This window comes from Rutilus rutilus (assembly GCF_951802725.1).
Source record: "Rutilus rutilus genome assembly, chromosome: 22".
Classification (NCBI taxonomy): Eukaryota; Metazoa; Chordata; class Actinopteri; order Cypriniformes; family Leuciscidae; genus Rutilus; species Rutilus rutilus.
In genome coordinates this window covers 29,086,181-29,103,333 of record NC_140227.1, presented here as the reverse complement: position 1 = coordinate 29,103,333, position 17,153 = coordinate 29,086,181, and the positions used below count along the sequence as shown (strand labels likewise).

The window sequence follows — 17,153 nt, the reverse complement described above, 5'->3', positions numbered from 1 at the left end:
AGTTACACCTTGAGTTTTGAGCAGATTCCACTTCTGGCATTTTAACTGACACAGAAGGTAATCTGGATTGAGGCAATGGAATAGGCCTACGCAGCTTTAAAGCTTCTATCTCTAACCTACGCAGTTCAATATCACGATCTCCTTTCACTTCTACCATACGCAACTTAATACGCTCTGCCTCACATTCTTCCTGTTTTAGCTTCAATTCAATCTCCTTTAACTTAATGGCTAGTAATGGCTCAGAACAAGTATCTTTGGGCTCCATATTAGGATTAGAATCAGAAACTGCAGACTCCACCACAGCATCGGACTCTACCCCAACAATACCTTCCTCACCTGATGGTACTAGAATGCCAATTTTAACTAGCTCTCCAAATAACCCCTCCTTGATTACCTGTTTACTCGCTTCTTTTGGAATATTAATATGAAAGAAGTCTGCTATTTCAATCAAATCTTTTTTTCGGCAACGATTATATACTTCCCAAGAAGGATATAATGTGAATGAAACTAGATCAAATTCCATAGTCTACACAGACTACTCCTCCCTCATCAAAAGTGAATCAGCCAGGCAAACAAATGTGAATAATGCAAAAAGAATGAACACGCTTACCTCAAAGAGTTGTCACACACGAAGTAGACAAGTTTGCGATACTACAAATCAACAAAGGGACGAGCCCCCATTTACTGTTACGTTTTCCTGATTGGTCTAGGGGAGGAATGAAACAGTAAAAATGGATGGTGGTGAAATGAAAGTGCAACAGCATGAAGCCACCCCGTCTCCAGACCCAGAGTTGTTTCACAATAACCACATAGTGATCTCATTCAAGAAAGTAGTTTTATTTACAAATTAGGCAAAAGAAAGAGAGAGGTATCAAGTTCAGAAGGGGGTATAGCCAAAATAACAAACATAATCAATCTTACTCCTCATTAATCAAGCTACCTAAACTAAAAGAAAAGAAAACAAAGTACAACAAAATAAGCTAACTCCCTTGCTAGCATAAACAGGAGAAAAAAGTATGATTTAAAATAAATGGCACCCACCTCCCTACTAACCTCACAAAATAAAGAAATAAATGATTAAGTAACAAACTTCAAATAAACCAAGAGAAAATAATCCCTTAAGTCAAACAATGATTATCCATTAAAGGTAACACTCACTTCTGCCTTTAAAGTCTCAATCAGGGATTGAAATAGAAAGAGACTAAAAAGAGAAAACTACTTCACTAAGTAGTACACACAATATAAGGTAGAGATACACTGTTCACTACTGGCTTCAACAAAGTCTCAGGTCTGGGGTTGAAGAAGGGACCTCATTGCTGCTGCTGCTGCACACAGTCAAGCCACCACCAACACAGCTCTGATGGTGTTTGCAGTTTAAATACTCCCAGCATCCAATCACAGAAGGCCATTGATTATCTGTACCAGGTGGAACCATTTCTCCTATGAAGAGAGACAGGGATAGAGAAAAAGAGAAAGCAGCACAGCTGAACACACACAGACAGAACCTTACGGCTCTGGACGTAACAGCACCAACTCATCATATTAGAATGATTTCTGAAGGATCATGTGACGCTGAAGCCTGGAGTAATGACGCTGAAAATGCAGCTTTGCATCACAGGCACATATTTACTAGTGACCAATCAGAAAATGTGGATTATACAAGTTTTTTGAGCTACATTCAGTTGTTTCTGAATGCAAGAATGTGTACTGTGTGAATGCTCCCTTATGTTGGCCTGGGTTGACTCAGGGTCAAGCGTGAGGTGATAAAGGTCAGTGTGTTGACTGATTGCAGATTCACTCACTGGAGGACGCCGAGGTCATGCCGAGTTCACACACACACAAGTGCTGATGTGATCATAACTGTCATAATCAGTCTGGAGACGATGTGTCTGTGGAGTCAGTGGGACTTCAGGACCACGGACAGCGTCGCTGAGAGCACTGGCAGACTGAAAACTAAAGATACTAAAGACAGTAATAATAAACAATATTACCCTAATCTGGGTGAAACACTGCATAAATGTACGTTGAATATCACTTGGGGTGGATTTCTATGAAACCACTCCTATCAAACACCTTAACAAGCACCCAGAATATGCTAAAACTGAATAGGAACTAAAAAATACATGAACAAGTCTACAGTAGCAAACAAAACAATAATGTGCATAAATAAATTAAAAAGAAATCTGTATTAAATCTCCCACTCTATAGTAATGTGATTAATTTAGCTGGCGGTCGATGTCTGGCATCAATATCACGGTTTGAGGGTTAAACTTTTATGACAGGACGGCAATTATTGAAAATTCTACGGGGTCTATAAATGTTGCTGCAAATTTTCCTCTGACCTTGGATCAGATGCCCGTGTCCTAATATATTCATTACTGCTCAGTCTTGCATGACATTATTTTCACACTTAAGCAGTTTTACTCTGAATGTTTGCCAGGATAATTTGTGAATGGCATATTATGAGATGTCTGTGTCTTTGAGGATCTTAAGAGAGCTCAGCGTTTGCAAGATATTAATGTTTGTATGTTTTATCGTGTTCGAACAATAAGTCACTCCACGTGACTCGATTATGCCACCCATTCTGTCAAAGGTGTCGGCTGCCAGGATTGTTAATTAAATCTCAGTAAAGCCATGAATCGAGGGTCATTCTAGAAACTTCATTAGGAGTTATGAATATTAATTTTCCAATTTAAAACATCATCCAACAATCCTTTTGACTTTTTAAACATGCACAAGAAAAAAAAATATACTGCATAATTAATTAACTATAGATTTAGATTAATTAATGCAATGATGAAGAATTAATTGAAGTCAAAACTCTCCATCATTCCTTGTTGAACCTAATACATGTGCATTATCAGAAGCGCCTATAACCGCACACTCTCTGGAAAATATGGTTTCAAGAAGACTGGGACGGCTTTGTGGTTTCCAGGGTCTCATTTAATCACACCTTGAGCGCTGTGGTCTCATTTAAAGGGATAGTTCACCTAAAAATGATAATTCTGTCATTTACTCCCCGTTGTGCGGCTTTCTTCCGTGGAACACAAAAGGAGATGTTCTGCAGACTGTGTTGATCTTTCGTGTCAATGCAATTACAATGAATGGGGACCGAGGATTTCAAACTTCAAAATAAGGATGCTAAATCATTATAGACACAGACTATACAACTTGTGTTCAATATCCCAATATTAAAGTTATTCATTGATAATTTCCCCCTCCACTGAGTCGTTACACATTGCAACTGAGTCATCGAGTCTGTGAGTTGAACACAAGAACTGGATATAATCATTTATGAACGAATCATAACACATTTATTGAAAATATCTGAATATGCCACTGAGAGATCCATTTTTGTGAATGACAACTTCCAGCTGTTTTCGATCTCTGTTTTTAATGTTCTTTGAATCCTTTTTGAAGTGTAAATGCTTCATTCACAGTCCATTGTATTGCACAGGAGAAAAAAAAGCATAGAAACAATCTTCAAAAAATGTCTGTGCCCTGTGGAAGAAGAAAGTCATGCAGGTTTAGAACGTTTAGAAACATTTTTGGGTGATCTATCCCTTTAAGAAATAACACACTCTGGAGTTATAAACCCTAATGCTCACCTCCAGAAGAGCGCTAAATACCTGCTATTTCAGGTTCAATATTTCCAAGAAGCTTCTGTGTACCATTATATGCTAATCACTCTGGTATTTCATTACCACTATTTAAGTCATAAATTCCGCTTTTTTTCACAGCGGATGTACTCTAACAGACACACACTTCATCCCTAGAGGAGGGACGGTGAGTTGACGTCTGTTCTGCAAGTGCTGCTAAATAATTGAATTCAGTCTTTATCACCAGGAGACACTGAGCCTCGCAGGGGTGATCTGCCCATGAGCTCTACCTCTCTCTCCCATGTCTATGTCTAATGATCTAGAACAAATTCAAGGGAGCTTTAGAAATAACCAAGTGTATATTTGATGACTACAATGGTTATTTCTCACTATAAATGAAACATTTCTAAATTATTTTACTTTCAAATGCTCTGTCAAATGTCATTTTTTATTCTTTCAACCAGATAACATTCTGTACAGCAACTGAAAAACGAAAATAAATAAATTGAATTGACCTTTAATGGGTTCGTTCACCCAAAAATGTAAATTCTGTAATTAATTACTCACCCTCGTGTCGTTCCAAACCCGTAAGACTTTCATTTATCCTCTGAACACAAATGAAGATCTTTTTAATGAAATCTGAAAACAATGCTAAGAATGCATCAAATAATTGTGTTGCTTTTTTTTTTTTTACTAGAGGTGTTTGCATTCTCATACTTGTGTATTCTGGGCATTATTTAATTTTTTTAAATGTTCAGTACTTCAAGAGTACCAAAAATGTCAAAAAGATGTAGAACAAGTATTTGAAAACTTGACCAATCTGATCAGTGACTCTGAAGCTCTGATGACGGACACATTCAAGGCTGTGTACTGCACATGGCAGAATGCATTAATGTGTTTGTTTATGATGGTTTGTTTTGGATTATTCATGAGCTCGAGGCCGACAGAATCAGGTCACCCGGCACTCAGATCAAAAGATGTACTATGACCGACCACTATCAAAAATACAGACGCCAACCCAACGCGCACGACTTCAGCTGTGATAGTTTGGTGTGTTGTATGTTTAATAGAGCCGGGATTCTCTCACTGGTCAACAGTGTGTTCCCGGACCACACAGACGTATCGCTGCTTTCATCAGCGCGTGCTCATCCTTCACATATCTTCTGCTTGCTGTGTTTTCTCTTTTCCAATTCCGTCAGATTTCTTCCTCTGCTCTTCCCGTATGGTTCAGTGCGTCTTACACGGCATCTCTCATCCATCATCTCTCGCTGCTCTCCTCTGGCTCCTGTCTCTTTCTCTCTCTCTCTATTTCATATTGACATGTTGCCACTTCCCAGACCCCTCTCGTTTCATCTTGCTCAACTACCTCTCGGACGGACCGCTTCACTCAGGACACACACACACACACACGCACGCACACGCACACACAGTCTGGTTCGCTATCTTTACTCTCCATAGACATAATGGTTTTTATACCGTCCAAACTGTATATTCTGTCCCCTCACACTAACCCTACCCATCACACCAAACTTTCTGCATTTTTACATTTTCAAAAAAACTCATTCTGTATGATTTATAAGCTTGTGTACCTCAATTTAGGTCCCCACAGTGACACAAGTCCCCATGAGTCTGTGTGCATTCAGGTTTAAGTCCCCACCGGGATAGAAAAACATGTACACACACACTGTGTACACTCACTCACTCACTCACTCGCACACATAAATGCATAAAAACACTTGCACAAAAGCACACAGCAAAATCACAAAAGCACACATTCAGTACATAATAGCATGCATGCACAAAAGCACACATACACACACACACACACACACACACACACACACACACACACACACAAACAAAATGTAACCACCGTGTCTAAAATTGGTATTAAGTAACAGGAAGTATCACTGCTATTGGTATAGACTACTGAACGTTCGGTATCGTGACAACACTAATGCAAACATTCACACATGCACACACACACAAACAATTTCTTTTCCTGCATTAATAAATGCCCAGTGTCTTGCCAGAAAGCATTAGTGCAGAGCAGAGAGTCTGTCTGCCGCTGCAGCGCGCCAACACATGCAGAACTAGCGGGAAGAGCCAGAGGAGCTGACGTACTGTCTGAGAGACGGCACAGCGCACAATTCATTATGGCAGGCACGCGACACACACACACACACACACACACACACACACACACACACACACACACACACACACACACACACACACACACACACACACACACACACACACACACACACACACACACACACACACACACACACACTCAGTGTATGTATCACCACAGCCTCCACAATCTTCTCTCTCTCTTTCTCTTTCTCCTTCTCTCTCACACACACACACACACACACACACACACACACACACACACACACACACACAGACACACACACACACACACACACACACACACACACACACACACACACTCAGTGTATGTGTCGCCACAGCCGACATCTCCACAATCTTCTCTCTCTCTTTCTCTTTCTCCTTCTCCTTCTCCTTCTCTCTCACACACACACACACACACACACACACACACACACACACACACACACACACACACACACACACACACACACACACACACACACACACTCAGTGTATCCATCGCCACTGCCTACATCTCCACAATCTTCTTTCTCTCTCTCTCTCTCTCTCTCTCTCTCTCTCTCTCTCTCTCTCTCTCTCTCTCTCTCTCTCTCTCTCTCTCTCTCTCTCTCTCTCTCTCTCTCTCACACACACACACTCAGTTTATGTATCGCCACTGCCTACATCTCCACAATCTTCTCTCTCTCTCTCTCTCTCTCTCTCTCACACACACACACTTACTGTTTGCTATGTGAAAGCGGTTGTTTATTTCCAGGAGGAATAGAGCGCTATGTTCGATGAAACCTTCAAAGCTCACTGTTGTTATTTTGGTGTTTTAATAAAAGGTATGTCCAACAAACTGCTCATTCGGGATTATGGGAAGGCGCTCAAACAAGAGGTGGGCATCAAACAAAAACTTGATGTGTGCGTGTGTGAGTGTGTGTTCGCACTAACAGAGCTTCTTTATCTGGTAGATGTGTGATGAAAATAACTGGACCATATCAATATTATTTCATTATGCCGCATATAAAGACATTGTGTTGTGTTTGTGCATTTCAAGTAAAGGCATCTCCATGTCTATCACAGATAATCCCTGATTATCATTGGCTGTAACTCACCAAAAACAGTGCAGCGCAGACCGTATCTAGACCTGATTCAGTCTCACAAACTCTCAAATATATATATATATATACATATATATAATACAATGAAAGAGAAAACTATATGCATAGTAATATGTAACAATGTGATTTAAACTCTGAAACTACCTTTTCATCACACTGAGAACGTTTTTCGTCTTTCATTTGAGTGAAGTTAAAATGTTCTTTCTGACACTCTCATCGCTCGCTTGCCGGCGCTGTCAATCCCACAATCCCCTGCTGCTCGGCAGCCATAGAGAATGAATGGAAAACGTCCGCTCAGCTCATCTGACTTTGCACCAGTGGACACGTGTGATAAAAACAAAGCAGAAGATGAAGTGTAAAGCAGTCTGTAGACTATCATCACAGTCAAGTACAGTGTGTCGGTATATTGAATATATTCTGTTTGTGTCTGGAGCTGCCAGTAGGTGTGTACATCACATAGAGAGAGCAGATCAATCTCTCTCTCTATCTCTCTCCTGGCTGAATGTCAGATAAAACACATGCTGACTCACAATATATGTGTGTGTATTCATGCGCGTTGTGTTTGTGTGTCCCTCTGCCCAATCAAACTTCTGTTATGGATCATTTCACTCGACTTTCATGTTTATCAACTCTGATGACAAACTGATACGGATCATTAGTGCTTTAATTGGTCAATTACGTACCTTTAAGAACAACCGGGGGGAGAATTTAGGAACGAAGGTCCGTTCGGCACAAGTGGTTTCTATTCTAGTTCTGTTTAAAATTCACCGCGGGACAGACGGGTCTTCTCGGTTCACTGGCCTACAAAGTCCACTACAACTCGAGCAGGAAACATGAACTCCTGGAGACGTGCGGACACTTTCTCCTCTGCGTCTGCCCTGTTTTTTCTTTCCCTCTGTTTATCAATTTTCTCCTTGTTCTATCCTCCATTGCTTTGGTTTCAAAGAGCCCTGGGTGGATTTGCACATGAATGAGCGTGTGGTGTTTAATTACGACCTCAGATGCACTCCCCTTGCGGAAGAGAGGAGAGACACATGACACAAAGCAGATCAGCCAAATTAAACTTTGACAAAACGGCAGCGGGCATGCATTGGTATTCCTCAGACGTCATTGTTTTAATGGGAAAGGGCCCTTTATGTTCTGCTCTTTAGAGGAGTCTGGGAGCGACTGCACCGCACAACAATATTCATATTTAAGACAAAAAAATGAATAAACTGCCAATGGGATAAGAAAAATAAACTTTTCCCTTTTGAATTAAATACCCATATTTCTCCCAATGGCAAATCTTTTTTCTTCTTGCTTTAGCTTCACATGAAATCATCATAGTCCATTTCAATGGTCCTGCCATATTTCATTTAGTCTCTCAATTAATATGAGATCACAAAAACTATATACAAATCTTATAATAATAATAATAATAATAATAACAACATGTTATAATACATGATTTTTTATTAATATTATATAATAATTATTCATCGTATTATATTTCTGTTCATAATTTACATCATTTTATATTATATAAAATTATTTAAAATAATACTAATTATATATAATTGTATTAATTATAAGATTAATAATTGTATTTTTTTGTATATGATTATCATTTGCATAATGTAATATAAATCATGTCAAGTTAATATGTTAAATGTTACAATAATTTATATTACACATTATTGTAATTTATTCTATACAATTCTAAATAATAATTCTTATAACAAATATTTCTTATAATTAATAGTCAGAAATGTTTGTAGAAAACTGTACTTGTTGAGGGCCCTGGAGTGCGCGCACACACACACACACACACACACACACACACACACACACACACACACACACACACACACACACACACACACACACACACACACAGTAGTGGCAATGCCAAGACCTGACAGGCATATAAAGGTTAAAATGCGCACATATGCACACGCCAGGACACATTTATGAATACAAATACACAGAGCAGGAACACCTGGCCAATAAACTCACACAATGCACAGCAGCGCAACATACGTGTGAACAAACAACAGCACTGTATGAATATTAGCGCAAATCGACAAATAACAACAAAAATACATCAAAGCTGGCCTTAAAAGTCTTATCAGTGCTATAAAAACAAATTAATATCCTGAGATGAGATATCATGAGTGAATTACCCAACCGCTCGTTCCATAAAGAGTCACTACTGAGATACAAGCACTCTTTTAACTTCAAATTAATACGACGACACAATCATAGCAGTGCTTTCATTGCTTTAATTATATTACGAGATGAATGTGTGTGTGGAAGCATTTAGGACTGATGTCGGCTGTGTATCTCCAGTCGTCGCTTGCAGTGTGAACTGACACTGGTTGTGACCCCTGAAGACAGCCTGGAGTCACACAAGCTTCATTAAGAGCAGGAAAGCACGCGCTGCACTAAACAGCCATGGCAAATTGCAGACTGAAATCAGAGCCATTATGTAAAGGCAGGCCGGGGGCGGCGAGGGGCTGTGTGTGTGTGTGCGTGTGTGAGACTCAGTGGGAACACTTGTGTTTACATGTTTGTTTGCGTGTGTGTGTGTGTAGAGGACAGTTGCCCGACAGTCTCTTCCCTGCTGCTCTGTGTCCTGCCGTTGTCACACACTGCGATCATATCATTAACGCTTCATCGTTAAGCTCTAATTTGGATGCACTTTTCTCATGTGACCCACATAATGGGGGCACACAGATTCTCTCTAAAAGCAAATCAAACTGTTTTTTAAAAGGTACATTACTGTTCAAAAGTTGGGGGTTTGAAATGTTTGAAATAAATTAATACTTTTATTTAGCAAGGACAAATTAAATTGATCAGAAGTAACAGTGAAGATATTGTTTTTATAAATGTTTTAAATAAATGCTGTTCTTTTGAACTTTCTATTCATCAGTCCTAAAAAAAAAAGTGTCATGTTTTAACAAAAATATTAAGCAGCACAACTTTTTTAACTTCTTGAGCATCAAATCAGCATATTAGAATGATTTCTGGAGGATCATGTGACACTGAAGACTGGAGTAATGATGCTGAAAATTCAGCTTTGATCACAGGAACAAATCATATTTTAAAATTATTTTAAACAATATTACTGTTTTACTGTATTTTTGTTGAGCATGAGAGACTTTTTTTGAAACATAAAAAAATCGTACTGACCCCAAAGAATTTGCCAAATATTGCTAAAAAAAAAAATCTCATGCAAATCAAAACCTCACAGCGGACGATCATTGGAATGGTGTAAATGAAATCCGGCAAAAAAGATCCACATTTCTGGATATGAAATGCATGTTTTCTGAGCGTATAATCGTTTGATTACTTTAAGCCAGCAAACTTGAAAAACATGTGCTTCTTTCATCTAAATAAATGACGCTTGCTATTTTGTTATCTAATGCAATGACACTCAGACATTTTGATGTGCAGCTTAATTCCTAAAATATATTTTGGGGGCACCGTGTATGTGTCGGTGTGCCTAAAATACAAACAAATCAAAAAGCACCTTATGAGTCATTTGGTATCTGATGTCAGAGCTGAATCACTAAATACCGTTACGCAAGAAAACAAGGTTGTTTCTAAAAGACTGGATCGGCTGTGTGCTCAGTAAAGCAGCTCTTATTTGCCTCTTCTGCTCGCTGTACTTACAAATGTGTGTGTACACGTCGGGTGAATGACAGGTCCAGATGCTGGCCAGGTAACCTCTGGCCATGTAAACAGCTCTTGAACCCGAAACCCCGTGGTGATTTGTCTGCCCACATTTTCCCTTTCCCTTGATTTGCCTCCCATACAAACACTTGCTCTTTCCACGGTTTTCTGTTTATGAATAAATCCAAACTTATCTTTCCGGACCACTGCAGATAAGCATGCGAAATTGCTCTTTTTGGTACCGTTGGATATTGTCGTCTTTACTCTCAAGTTCCTTATGTCATGATTACATTTAATTGCATGGCCTTCTATAGAAATAAACCGCACTGAAAACATTTGGAACGTCAAAGTTTAAAATTAATCTACGTGCCGTTTGGTAGCTCTTGATGTGTGCTACATATATAACCACATATTATCTTAATTTGCATTCATCATCATATCACAGCTGTTATCTCTCTGGATAGATATAGAAACTGGCATTACAAGTAAAAAGCTTTTTCATTATCGCTGCTCCGTAAATCAAGTAACACTGTAAATTTCGTGCTAAGCCCTTATCACCGTAGGGTGATGTTCTACGATCTCACCACATTACCACCCACATTAATGGCATTGGTGAGCAAAGACAGCATTAAGCTAATAGACCTGGCCACATCTTGCATTATAAATAGTCATTAATATTCCATTATCTGTCTGCACATGCCCGCGAAATGTGCAGGAACTGGCAGTTGTACTGAAATGTACAGTACCTTTCTGCTTTTCAGGTAACACTCTACACATAAAACAAGGAGACGCTGCCACGCGTGTCATCTTACCTGGTTTTGGGGGACGTCGTCAGCCACTCTTCATGTTTTTCAAACGTTATCAAGTAGGCTGCAATCTCCTGCAACAGATCAAATAAAGAGATATTCAAGATTGTGCTCTTTTTACCGTCTAAAACATGTCTTAAAAATTCGAATTGTCTAGTTCAATAACATTACAGTGTTAGTGTTCCATTATCAACTAAGATATCAGTTAGGATAAGCTATATTTTCTTTCTTTTTTTTAAACCCTACAGCACACATTCTTACAACATTCCACATTTCCTTGTTCTGTTATTTCCCGCCTTCTCTCCTCTGGTCACACTATTAAAACGCAAAGTATCATGTACAATGGTGTTCTTGGAAATACTTTGAGGCATCATGTAAACTCCAGGGTTGAGTGCAATTCAAATCAACTTAAATTCAAGTTTAAAATGTTTGACGGTTTATAGACCTAGAATGATAGATAGCACGAAAGAATGATACTGTAGATAGATAGATAGATAGATAGATAGATAGATAGATATAATGAAAGAACGATAGATAGATAGATAGATAGAACAACAGATAGAATGAAATAACGATAGATAGATAGATATAGATAGATAGATAGATAGATAGAGAGATAGATAGATAGATAGGTAGATATGTAGAACAATAGATAGAATGAAAGAATGATAGATAGATAGATAGATAGATAGATAGATAGATAGATAGATAGATAGATAGATAGATAGATAGATAGAATGAAAGAACAACAGATAGAATGAAATAACGACAGATAAATAGATAGATAGATAGATAGATAGATATGTAGAACAATAGATAGAATGAAAGAATGAAAGAATGATAGATAGATAGATAGATAGATAGATAGATATATAGATAGATATGTAGAACAATAGATAGAATGAAAGAATGAAAGAATGATAGATAGAATGAAAGAATGATAGATAGATAGATAGATAGAATGAAAGAACAACAGATAGAATGAAATAACGATAGATAGATAGATAGATAGATAGATAGATAGATAGATAGATAGATAGATAGATAGATAGATAGATAGATAGATAGATAGATAGATAGATAGATAGATAGATAGATAGATAGATAGATAGACTCTAAAAACTGCTGGGTTGTGTTAACCCAATTTTGGGTCAAATATGGTCTCACCCAACGTTGGGTTAAAAATTCAATTTAAAAATGGACAAACCCAGCCGTTGGTTTACATTTTTAATGTAACCAATGCAATTTGTCCATTTTTAAATTGCATTTTTGTCCATTTTTGATTTTGTCCAAAATGCAATTTGTCCATTTTTAAATTGCATTTTTTAACCCAAAGTTGGGTGAGACCATATTTGACCCAAAATTGGGTTAACACAACCCAGCAGTTTTTAGAGTGTAGATAGATAGATAGATAGATAGATAGATAGATAGATAGATAGATAGATAGATAGATAGATAGATAGATAGATTACAGGTGACATGTTGCCCTTGATATTATCAGACCTATTAAAAGTACTAAAACCAAATCTATCCGACTGAGTTTTACTCTCTCTCAGGTGCGGTAAAATTGACCAGCTTTCCTCTAGCAGCCCTTATAAAACTAGAGTACTCAATTGAAACACCACAAAACACAGTCTTATAAACTTAATGAATGTTGTCCGAGAACATGATCTCGTGTAAAGCGGTTTTGAGCATTAGTATGAGTAACCCGTCCGTCTCCATGCCGAGATACAAGAGTTGCGGATGTTTCTAGATGACCTGACGATGACCATCGTTCATCCGTCGCTCCGGGGTATTGGTAAAGTGTTCAGACGGCCCGCTGTGCAGCTGTCAGGAGCCAGATTACACAGTCGCAAGGGCCCAACTGCATCTCGAGCCCTACAGCCAATCAGCATGCCATATCGACTATCAACTCCTCTGACAAGAGCCAGGACCTGCGTCGTATTGGTGTGCAACCACCACCGGAGCGCTTACGACAACATTCACGTGCACATGAGTTACTTGTGCCTGAATTCTGAGATCAGTTGAAAGAGCGATCTCATTTTATGCACCAGTGGGCTCATTTTAGCAAAGCGTGAGGAGAATGAGTGTCTGGGCTTCTAGAATACAGAGACGACGTACATCACATATACGTTAACAGCTCTATCACAATTGCTTGCTCTTTATATTAAGTAGAATGTGGCTAAAGAGAGGGGATTTGGGTAACGAGTGCCACACGTCTACAGGACAGACACATCAGGACGCTCTTCACAACAGAGCGGAGGGTAGAGTGTTCGGCTGACAGTCACGCGAAAGATTCGCTGTGTATCTACATGCGGCCATATGCTCTCTTGGCTCGGTTCTGAAAACAGGCAGAAGGCCTAGAGAAGTGTATTGGAACACAACTGGCAATGTTCTCTCTCGGTTTCAATTTAGAGAAGCCAACTTGTGCAGTGCCAATTTAACCCTGCTGGCCTCATTATTGAAGGCAAAGAGGGAAGGGATGGGCCTAACAGAGGAGAAATGAGAAGCGCATTAAAGAGCCAAGAGGAAAGAGGAAAAGTGTGAGACATTCAATTTCTCAAGTAGAATAGAATTTCAATTCAATTGCTATTTGGATTTAGGAACGTTTAATTAAAATGAACTGGAATTCATATTGTGAAAATGAAAATGATCCTTTAGTCATGATCCAAGAATTCCAAACAACAATCCTCATTGACTTTCATTGTTTCATACAGAAAAAGTAGAGATGCATACAAGTTTGGAATGATATGAAATAAGTAAATGATGATAGAAGATGAAATTTTTTGGGGAGAACTATTCCTTTGACTAGAAGTGTTGGAATGTCTGACAAAAGCTTTGTCTGAAAGTTTCAAACACACCAATGGCCGCCTTCATTGTTTTCTGTGATATTTTTCAAACTGTTCCATCACCTTATGTGACCGTAACACACACTTCTTTGTTCTCCTGTTTACCGTTGGGCTGGGGGCCTCTATTCTCACTGTTGGATTGTTTGTTATGCTGGGACCCTGGGAGTGTCCTGGCACTGCCGCTGATGGACTGAATGAAAAACAATGACCCGCTGTAATTTGGCAAACAAGCAACAAGACAGATACCGAGCATCGGGGAGCCGGGCCTTTGTCAAATTCTGTTTATTAAGGAGTCAATTCTCAGCAGCTCGCTCATCTTTACTGTCCCTTCTCAGCCTAGTTTTCCTCTATTTTCGATAAGCTTGCTTTTTTGTGCTCCATATACATTCCCAGCACTCCTCCCCTCCTCTTTGCTCTCATTGCCTTATTATTCCTCTGTTCCGTGCTCCTAACTCAGAGCTGTAGTCACCAAAGAGATTATATGACAAAGTCATTTTGCATTGAAATGAAGATGAAGGCCTCGGGGCTTCAGCGTTGTGCCAGAGAACATCCTATCCCCGTTCCTTCGTTTATCCCGTTCCCCCTCCCTCTGACTTCCCGCGAACCCCGGGGGCCATTCGTTCGGATTCTAGCGAACCTGCTCCAGGCGGCTCTTTCCCTAACCCGCAGTTAACCTGAAGGGCGGCGCCGACGCCTCACTCTGACTGCCAATGAGCGCCTCCAAGTTTGCCACTCAGGAGCCGACAAATGTGAAACTCCTCAAAGCGCTCTTTAAACTATAGTAGGGGTAAACGGGAGTCAAGAGGTGTGTGAGAAAGATCCAGCGCTCCAGACAAACTGAAGTGTCTTTTTCCTTCCAGACTCTCTCTCTCTCTCTCTCTCTCTGGCTTACATATTGAATGCTTGTTGCTAAACTTTATGAAATGCAAATCGGCCTCCTGTGAAAATGATCTTCGAAACGCTTCTAACAATTCAACACCAAAGGAAGACATGAGCAAATCCAGCTACCTGTTTCAAAAGGCCAGGCCTGCCATCCGTCTCCTTCTGTTGTTCCCAATATGAAAGAGAAGTCGTGAACAGTGTGACTCCCTGACAGGTTTATTTAAGGGAAAACGTGTGGATTTCACATCACCGTCGTGCTTGTGAAAAAGGCGTAATGACTATCGAGTTCAATTACTCCAGCTATTATTTCAAAGTTGATGAAGCACTTTGTTTAAATGATCAAGCCGGCCCGCTTGAGCTGAGGGGTGTCTTTTGTTGTTTGACCATGGCGAACACTCCAGAATTAGTCAAAAATGGCAATTACATTAAAAAAAAAGTCTTCTACTACTAGATCCATGGTGAGGTAATGCAATATACCAATGACTGAAATCATTTTTAAAATGTTAGGGATGGGAATCAGAAGTGACATCAATGATCAATCATGAAAATATCACAAAAGGCTTTGTTTGCAATTGTAAAATTTGTTCCAGCATGATTTTTGGCAGTACTTTACAGTTTTATTCATCACATGTGCTCCAAAACAGCATGATTTTAATGGGTTTTAAAAACATTTTTTATAGAACTGTGTCATATTAAAACTTTAAAATATAAAATAAACATTAAAACTTATTAAGATGAATATGGTACACTGCCAGAAGAGCAGAATAACTTCGAGCATTTGTTCACTGAATTGAACAGTCTTGACAAATCTGACAAACACTGGCCATCCCTAATACACTGCTTGTAAAATGTGATCTTACATCTCTGAATCTCTGCATAATTCATATTAAGTTTCTAATTTAGGCTGAGATGGAGGCCTTGGAGTTCTGCTGAGGGTCATCCTAAAACTGACTCTCATTTGACCAAGCTCGAACGAACTTTAAACCCAAAGTGCTCCCCGTGGCACCGTGAAGAAAACCGGAGAGAGTCATCATTCTGCTGAAAATACTCTCCTCCACAATTTGCTGCAGGGTGAAGAAAATTTTGCACGACAGATCGTTTTTGAATACGTGCCCTGATTCATTAGCGTAAGACTCCATCACACTTGGTTCCTGCCATGGTCCCCACAGGTACCCTTAAAACCTGCGTTACATAGATGGCTGGCAGTTTCCGAAATGAATATTAGTCAGAGTGTACCCCGCTGAACTGCACCGAATGTGCTTAAACCAACACTCAGACATTATCAAGCGGCAGACGATACAAAGTGGTACAGTCAGCTCTGTTCTGAGCACACCATCACTTCCAATCTGTCTAACCATAGGATTCCTTGAGGGCCGCCTGGTCCACCAGCCTGGAAAGTCTAAGGTGAGAAGAGACTTTCATGTACGCTACATATTGATGAGCATAAGAGACTTCTTTCAGAAACATAAAAAAAAAACGTAATTATTCCAAACTTTTCACCAGTGTAAGATGACATGACAAATTATGATACCATAAACATGCTCTTTTAGGCCACTGAGACGTCCTCCGGTCTGCTTCCACTTCAAATTGAAGTGTCTTTTTCTTTCCTCCCAAAGTCAGCAGGAAAAAAGCAATGAAGTCCCCCCTAGAGTCTCGCTGTCATCTCAATAATCATAATCAAACTGCCTCATCCACAATCTTTTACATTGTCTCTCCACCACTCAGTAGATGAGACGTCACAAATCACAGAGAGCAAATTGACAATCCACTTTAAAAAGTGGGAGAGGAAATTGAGCCATTAATCATAACGCTCGTGTCCGCCATACCGGTCCTCGTTCTGTCCGCACTCGCACACAAAGCCAAGACCGACACCACGCTCAGGAGTCTCGGAAAAAAGATAAATGCTTCCTTTAACTGTCATTTACAATGTCTCTCTTGCACTTTGTGGAGATGCCGCTCCAAAGCCCGGTTTGATTAGTGGATGTGTGTGTGGTCCAGACGCTGCTCAAGGAGAAAGACTTCGGCGAAGGTGCAAAGGACATCATAGTGGTCTGAGATTGATGTTCTCTCAGTTTGGCAGAGGACTGGAGAAACGTACTGTGGCATACTTTTAAAAGA

General features: G+C 39.6%; 1 protein-coding gene across 8 annotated transcripts in view; it reads right to left on the bottom strand.

The window, feature by feature from the left end:
• camta1b (calmodulin binding transcription activator 1b) overlaps positions 1–17,153 on the bottom strand; it is a 278,270-nt gene that overhangs the window by 134,318 nt on the left and 126,799 nt on the right. For all 8 annotated transcript variants that reach the window (XM_084395724.1, XM_084395726.1, XM_084395730.1 and 5 more), the window contains one exon: positions 11,311–11,378. In XM_084395724.1, the coding sequence (XP_084251850.1) occupies positions 11,311–11,378 (68 nt within the window). The remainder of the gene's footprint in view (positions 1–11,310; positions 11,379–17,153) is intronic.